The sequence below is a fragment of the Microchirus variegatus genome (assembly GCF_963457635.1).
Source record: "Microchirus variegatus genome assembly, chromosome: 11".
NCBI classification, from domain to species: Eukaryota; Metazoa; Chordata; class Actinopteri; order Pleuronectiformes; family Soleidae; genus Microchirus; species Microchirus variegatus.
This window is the reverse complement of record NC_139812.1, coordinates 1,354,936-1,363,540: the sequence shown is the minus strand read 5'-3', so window position 1 is coordinate 1,363,540 and position 8,605 is coordinate 1,354,936. Positions and strand designations below refer to the sequence as shown.

Sequence of the window (8,605 nt, the reverse complement as noted above, 5' to 3'; positions counted from 1 at the left end):
TCACCGCATGGCTGGTGTACCAGACGGCATCTATTTTGTGAAGCTGTTGTGTTCGCTTACCAGCACTGGGACTAATTATTGCAAATGGCAGCTGCTGAAAGGAGTATTAATGTCTCCTTTCTGCATGAACACATCCAATATTATGGACCGATGAGAAGTATAGTCACATGCTGAACTTTGAAGAGAATGAGAGTGACAAGTAAAAGGCAAAACCGGAATTGTGTCTGAATCGCTGCGTAAGCGCCATGAATCCAACTTAAATTTTAATTAGCTGTCCTTGACTAAAGGGACCGTAATCACCATCCGTCTTCCAGTTCAATAACATTAACCTGCAGTAATAGGATCTCTGGCTCGAGAGGGCAACACAGGTGATCCACAACGTGTCCAGTTGTAGTATCTAGCCAGGCTAGATAAAAAATAAAAACTATGTTCTGTTTTTTTAAATGATAGTATGGGATAAATTACACTGGCAGCATTTTGTCAAATAATGAAGCAAAAAAAAGGAAAACTGACAAATAATGTCCCATTGTCAAACTGAGGACACTAATGGCACAGACATGTGAGATATGGATGATATTATTGGTTAAAAAAAAGAAAAGAAAAACACACTGGAACAGCTATTCAAATGCCTCCATTAGTTTCTGTTATTATTGTGTTAAGCCTGGAATTTCTCCTACAAACATATGGACAAGTCGAAGCAAGGGAAATAAGAAGAAAGAGAAGAAGATGCCAATAGGACGACTGCAACATTCAGGTAAAGTCAATGTAAAGCATAGTTTTATAATCAGAAGGTCATCATTTACCTATAAAATGTGCATATAGATGTTTCTATTACTGAAAATCTTAATTTGATTGACAGGTTCATGATTCTCTATAGTGCTATAATGATGTTTAGACATCACTTACACTGGACACCAAAGTGTCCCCCCTCTGTTCCTCCATTACTAACCTGGATGTCAGATTTGACTTCCATCTTTCAGACAACAAGTCTGGAAAACAACATTCTTTCATCTAAAAAATATTGACAAACTCTGCCGCTACCGCTGCCTGCCCGATGCTGAGAGGCTGTTCAAAACGCATTTGTCTCCTCCAGGCTGGACTACTGTAATGCTCTCCCTGTCAGGATGCCTGGCAGGAGCCTCCAAAGGCTCCAGTACATCCAAAACAGCGCTGCCAGGATCCTGACAAGGAGATGAATATATGACCACATCACCCCAGTCCTCCATCCCCCCTAACTGGTTCAAATGTGACGGTTGAATACAAACTCACATACCAATGTATACATGGCAACACACCAGACCATCTCAAGGTACTGTTTCACAGACACTCGCTCAAGTTATTATAATAATAATAAGTTATTATTCAGTTTTTTCTTTAAATCATATCAAAAGCTTTCTTATGTGCTTATATAGCTCTAACAATTTATTTTACATTGTATTTGTTTATGTGTTTTATTGTTCCTTCCATTTTGAGATTTGTTTTTTCAAATTAAATTAAATGAAATTAAAATGTAATTAAATTAAATTAAATAAAAAAATTAATTCTAGCTTTGTCTTTAAGTCTTGATTGGTGCATTCAAACTCTGGATTGCTTAAATAATAAATATACTGTAGGTGTTGACAGGTCATCAGTGATAGCTCGTCAAATGCCCAACACAAGAAAACAAAAGAGATGTCACGAGACAACACATGAATTCAAGGAGAATCTAACCTGCACCCACTGATGCAATGTGACATCATTCTAGAGTAATACAATGTCAGATGGAAAATGAATATATTTATTTGCCATAATATTCCACATTATAATAAGCATTCGCCACACAGGTCACACCAACCTGTCAGAATTTGAGATGTTTATGGCACCAGACACTAACAAAATATGTTCGGGGGTCATTAAAATGTGAGTTCGGGAGGATTCAAAAAGTGTGAGTAAGAGAGATTGAGAGAGAACAGCAGGAGGGATAGAGATATGGAAGTGTTGAGACATGGACGGAAGGATCACTCTGACTCCATCAGACAGAAAGTGAGAATTGTGCGTAGGCAATTTTTCCTGCTGCAGAGTTTCTCAGACATTTCCTCCCGACTTTGGACTGATTCAGAACTGCCTCCAGGTAGAACAGTGCAGCTGCAGAGGTGGGTGTATGTGCCTGCACTTGTATATTTGAAGTTCTGGTGTTGTCTTGAGAATGTTTGTGTGTGCACTGATACGAGAACTGGCGTTTTTTGAGTACATGTCTTTATATGGTTGTAAAGAACACTTTTGGTTTGAAACGTTGATGTAAGTGCAATTTGTGGACATTTTGGTCACCGAGGTAACCAACACTCAGTTAATTGGTTATGGTAAAATTAAGTTTCGGGTTAGAGCTGGGTTTGACACTGTGGGGGTTACAGTTGGTGATGTAAGGAGGTAGGAAATGCATTAAGTCAATGAGTGTCTTAATAACTGCTTTACAAAAAAACAATATACATGTTATTTTATATTTATTTTAAACTGTTATGTCCGTTTTGTAAATAACCATGTCTAATATTCGTGAATATTGAATTAATTTTGATACACATACTGTTTTGTTTTCTGTAACGTCTCTCCAGGTTGCAGCCACTTTCTCACTTTCTCCACTGTTGTGAGAGAGAGACACCTATTGGTCAAGACTACTCGTTACAGTCACGATGACGTGTTTCCGTTTCCGGTGTAAACAAACCCGTTCAAAATGGCAAACTTTCACGAGGAGATATGAGAATTCATTAGTGAAGAGTGAACTCACCGTACACCACAATGAGCCAACCGAGAGAGAAGGGCAAGTTTGTCCGTTACTACTGCACCGCCGGTAACGGAATGGAACCCTTTTTAACCGACGAAGTGAAAAGGAAGCTGGCAGCTGAAGATGTGAGTTTATCATGTCAGCTTTCATACAAGACATTTATTAGACTATAAAGCCTTACAACAAGCCTTTTATGTGTCTAGGTCGAAGTTCATGATCCATTTTAACATTTTATTCATTACTTTTCCGATTTACTGATTACTTTTGGTTTAGAGACTTTTGGTTTTTGTCAACACATTTAAAATATGTAGTTTACTCTCACAGAAGAGCAACTATGCCAGAAAACATTCACATTTAATATACTGAAATCAGGAGTTTATCAATATAGTCAGCCATTAAGTTCGTAATTATTAGTAATCAATAAAATGGAGTAGTAGTAGTTCATACAATCATAGTGTGGCATCAGCTTGGATGATTAAGGTATTTGTACATCCAGCCCTCTATAGGTAGACTGGTCAGGACTGTAATACAGCACTAGATAAACTTATGAAAGAAAATGTAAAAGAAAAAAACAAAAATAATATCCTAAATAAACATTATAGTATGTCTACGTGGCAGTGATTTGTGGCTATCACTCAGTCTTATGGCGTAGGGGTAGAAGCTGTCTTTCAGCCTTGATGTCTTAAATTTCACACTTCTGTATCAACTGCAGTGTGAAGAGGAGATGCCGGGGGTGTGGGTGGTATTTGATGGTATAATCAGCTGACAGGGGTTGATAAGATTTGCCTTTAATATGTGTGTCCAGGTGTGTCAGATGTCAGGTAAAGTGTTGTTCAGCTCCAATGAAACAATCGACAAAATCATTGAGCTCAAGGCTGCAGAGAGACTCTTCCTCCTGTTGAAACATGACCCACCGGTGAGACTGTCTGCCTATGCTAGCCCAGGTACCTGACTCACACATCTAACACATAGATATGTATTTTTCTATACATGTGCAAAAAATAGTTATCGTTGATCATAAAACAGTTTGAATTAAATGCTGATTTTCATTATATTCATCTGGACAGTGTAAACACAAAATTGCTTAAATCACATGGGTAGTAATGTAATCACGATCCAATTTGAGTGAATGTGCAATGACAACAAAGACATTATGATTCTGAAAAATCCAATTAATAGTCAGGATTTGTGTGTTGACTTTGTTGATTTGTGCTCGCTGTGATATTCATAGGAAAGGCAGCGTCTGTGCTGCAGTCCACGCTGTTGGGCGACAGGAATCAATGGACCAGTGCTGTAATGACATGGAGCCGCCTAAAGGGGGAGCTAGCTGACAAAAGAATGACTGCAGACACATCAAGCTTTGTGAGGGATGAGATCAGTGAGGTGGAGGAGAGGAGGGGGAGTGCAGAACAGATGGGAGAGGAGGAGAGGACCCATGTGGAGACTGGAAAGAGTGCAGGAGAGCAGCGGGAGGAGGAAAGTAAGACCAGGAGGCTGAAGGGTGGTGACGAAAGAGGAGCACACACTCTGGAAAAGAAGAGAAAAAAAGAGATGGTACAGAAAGGGGACGAGTTGAGCAGTGATGGAGATAAAGGCCAAGTACTGAAGAAAAAGATAAAGATGGATGATGACTGCACTGAGGACAATGAGGGACATGGTAAGTAGTTTCTTTGTTGTTGTTTTTTCTTCCGTACATACTTTTCTAATTTCCTTTTTCCGATTTATCTTCTTCCTTTAAGTGAAGACCAACAGAGAAGGAGACAAGGCACTGCAACCCAGCAATATCAAACCAAACATTACTTCCTCTGATCCAGTGACTTTCAGGATCAGCTGCAAGTGTACTGGATCTCTGTCTCGATGCTTTAGCAGCACACAGGTAGAGGAATTTAAAATGCACCCGACAAAGCAGTGTAAAGTTGAACCATTGTCTCTTGCAGGTTAAAACTGCACATTGTTAGGCTTTATAAACACAACAATTAAATTGTTGTGTTGAACAGGTCAAACCATGCAGTCAATTGACTTACAGAACAACCCCCTATTCTGACAGAAAACATCCTTCCTCACCAGAGGTATGAGTTTGATAAATAACTTTATATTTTGTACGTTAACAATATTTACAGGAGGTGAATAAAGTGATCGGTGTGGGCTTGGGCAGACTGCTGGGCTGGAAGACTGATCTGAAAAATCCACAACTGGAGGTAAAAACATTGTTTACAGTTTGAATTGTGTTAAAGTGGTAATAATATTGCATGTGTAACTACTGAAATAAACTGCATGCACAATCATTAGGCAAGCCGTATTCCTGAATGTTAATTTTATTGATAACAAATACAGTCAATCCAAACTATTAATAAACCTTAAACCTGAATATTTGAAAAAGGACCATTGATAAATTGCAGTGGGTATAATACACAACTCAATATGCTCAAAATACTCACTTGCCTAATAATTGTGCATGCAGTGTTGTCTCGTTTGGTAGCAACGATGGCTGAAACTCTGTGCTGTCTTACCTGTTCTTTCTAATGTAACACCACTGGTTGTTTGCACTTCTTCTGCAGGTAAATGTTTATTTGAGTGACGACCATTGTCTGCTGGGGATTCCACTGACCAGGTAACTGGCTGAAATTGTTTCCCCCACACTTAACAATCAACATAACCAGTCTGTAGTAACAATATGGATTACTGACTCTGTGGTTCCTTCTCAAATGATTGTATCCAGTGTTGGAGCTGAAACCTCATAGTTGGTTATAGATCTGTGTCTAATTGGAGCTTTCACTTATTTGACACACCATCATAAGTTATGGGTCCCATTTCTTTTCTTCAGGTTGCCTCTGGCTAACCGGAGCTATATAAAAACCACAGGACTGAGGGCGACTGTAGCCTGGGCTATGGCCTCACTGGCTCAGATACAGGTACATGTGCATTTCATGGCTACTGGATCATATGGACCATAAAAACATGGCAACACATTTTACCCATCAAAGCCTTCATCAGGGCCAACATACAAAATTGCTATTCTTGGGCTGTTTAATACCTAGTAGTCATGTGATCAGAATGGCACTTACATTATTATCTACTTTTGCTTGTATTTGTAATTCAAAAGACATTTTTTAGACTCACTAAATGAGACAGTTCTGCTAAATATGTCATGTATTCATAAAAAAATGTTATACCTGATTTTACAGTCTGTGTATTTGCATGCTCACTCTCCGTCAGTCACAGTCGTACTGCGAGCGTTGTAAGGAACACTCCGTACTGAATGTCACGTTATCTGTTTCCCAGCCAGGTTTTTGTGTCGTCGACCCCATGTGTGGGGTGGGAACCATCTTAATAGAAGCAGCACAGGAAAACAAGGTCAGGACAGAAAATCACACCATTAACGTGTTGAAAGCATCAACAAGAAAGAAAACCACACTTTTATACAGTTGTTAAGCTGATGTTTATTTCATATGTATTGGATTTAATGCAAAGGAAAAAAAAATTTCTTGTCACGTTTATTATGGTTTCATTGATCAATTTGTGAGATTTGACATATCACCTTTCAGAACATATTCATATTAATTCCTTTCATAAAGAAGAATACACAGTGCATATTTTTCTATAATAACAATATTACGTGGAAATTAATTGGCCTAATAATATTCTAATCATGAATGGTATCTTCAGGACACCTGTTTCCTGGGAGTAGACATAGATGACAGACAGCTGCAGAAGGCCAGTGAGAATGTAAAGTTTGCAGAGGTGGGAAACAGGATTCAGCTGCTGAAAGCTTCATCCATGGGTAAGAAAACCTGCACTAAATCATCACCAAAATATCACAAAACTATTATGACATCAAACCATTTACACACGGTATTCAGCATTAATCGAATGTTCACACCCAGAAACCCGCCATCCAGTCAATTTGAATTTCAGGATGACACAGGATTTGTACAGTGAAATTGAGAGATTTATACGCAGTCAATGGTCAAAATGTCAAATGCCACATTGACATTATTTTGTCAAAAATACTGTTTTGCTCCTGAGTCAATGAGCCTTGGTTACTCAAATACACAGTATATGAAATGGTTTAATTCAATAATAAAGTGTATATTATACCTATATATATATATATATATATATATCTATATATATATATATATATATAGTGCACCAGTTAAGTGAGACAACCGCAAACAAGGTGGAATATTGCTAAAAATGCAACAAAGCACCCACCAAAAGTTCCACTCATTCAGCAGTTTGACAGGATAGCTGCCTCTTGCCTCCACACTTCCATTCAATTTCTCAATCAGGTCTGAAAGTAAAGCTTGACAGAGCCTGATTTCAGATGGACACAGCATACACTAATGTTACATCATTTCTGTTCTCAAAGACCAGGTGGAGGCAGAATAGTAACCGCAACAACAACAAAAATCATGAAAAGATTGCTCTGCAGCCATTTAGACAGAGATTAAGCTGGAACCCACAGATTGCAGGAGATTTATGTGTGGGGAAGGTCTCCAAATACATTTGCTTCACATTTATCAAATAACAAAAGTATAAAATTGAATTACAATTCAAACACAGTGTATCTTAGACTGGTTCATCCATTCAAAAATAATAATGGGTGTTAAGGAAATGGAATCTTTGAAAAGTCCCCTTATAAAAGTTTTGGAAAAAACTGATGGGAAGCATCTCCACTTCATGTTTTTTTTTCAAATGGAGTATGAGAAATTGAATAATGAAATTCAGGTGATAATGACATTCGGTTTGCTGTGGTTTCAACGGTACATGTTTTGGAATGAGTCAGTGAGTTGGAGCTCAGTGTGAATCCTGCTGTTATGTGTTAATTTACATCTTGGCTTGTCTCTCTTACCCTGTGTGTGTGTGTGTTTGTGTGTGTAGTGCTGCCTCTGCCCAGCGCCAGTGTAGATGCTGTGGTCTGTGACTTACCATTTGGCAGGAAGTTTGGCAACAAAGCAAACATGGCTGCCAACCTGCCAGTCATTGTGACTGAAATGGAGAGGTTTGTTTCCCTGTGTGGTTGTTGTTTCTTCATAGATGTGTTCAGTGAGTCAAACATGTCTCACTAGTTTTAGTCTATCATATGCTTGTGTTTATTGAGCGGAAATTGTGTGTGTTTGTGTGTCTAGAGTCCTTTGTATTGGTGGCACCTTGGTTCTCCTCCTCAGTCCTCAGTTGTCCTTTGTCCTGAAAAAACTCCTGGCACAAAAAGACACTGGACCAACGTCTAACCTGGGAACAAATGAGGAAACTGGAATACAAGACTGCAAGTCTCCTTCTCTGTCTTCCAAAAAGCAGCAGACTGTCCAAATCCACCAGGGGGTCAAGTCCTCACCTACCCAGGAAATAGACACTGAAACCGGGCTACACCTGCACCTGCCTCCAGCCATCTCCTCTCTGAAGCACCAGGCGACGCTGAGAGTTAGCTTAGGCGCAATAGATGGACTTATCCATAAATATGTTAAGACGGATGTTCGATGAGTGTTGTTGAGAGTCAAAAGTCAAAGTCATTTGTGTATATATTATTTTTACACTGAAATTGTTATTTTGAAAGGACACAATGTATTATAATTGCTTTTAACACCTTTTTACATTTTCCTATACATTTTTATCACTAATGTTGGGAATTTTTTCAAGAGCTAACTGAATTTGTGTGTTACTATAAAAACGTTCATTTAAATCAAGGGTGAAGCTGTTGGTGACAATCCCAGCTGATGTAGGGCGAAAGGCGGGGTACACCTGTATTAATAATATTAATATTGTGTGTGATATATATTGAACTACACACAAGTCCCACAGTTATCCATATATTGTGATACATAGTTGCATCCTAAATTGCAAGTG

General features: G+C 38.7%; 1 protein-coding gene across 1 annotated transcript; it reads left to right on the top strand.

The window, feature by feature from the left end:
* Nucleotides 1-2,772: 2,772 nt before the first annotated feature.
* thumpd2 (THUMP domain containing 2) lies at nt 2,773-8,242 on the top strand (the record flags this gene model as incomplete). The annotated part of the gene is made up of 11 exons (XM_083897982.1): nt 2,773-2,883; nt 3,564-3,702; nt 3,990-4,415; nt 4,498-4,634; nt 4,879-4,956; nt 5,317-5,369; nt 5,583-5,670; nt 6,041-6,112; nt 6,425-6,539; nt 7,643-7,763; nt 7,891-8,242. 11 exons carry the CDS (start codon nt 2,773-2,775, stop codon nt 8,240-8,242), a joined length of 1,692 nt encoding a protein of 563 aa, XP_083754108.1.
* Between the last annotated feature and the right edge of the window lie 363 nt (nt 8,243-8,605).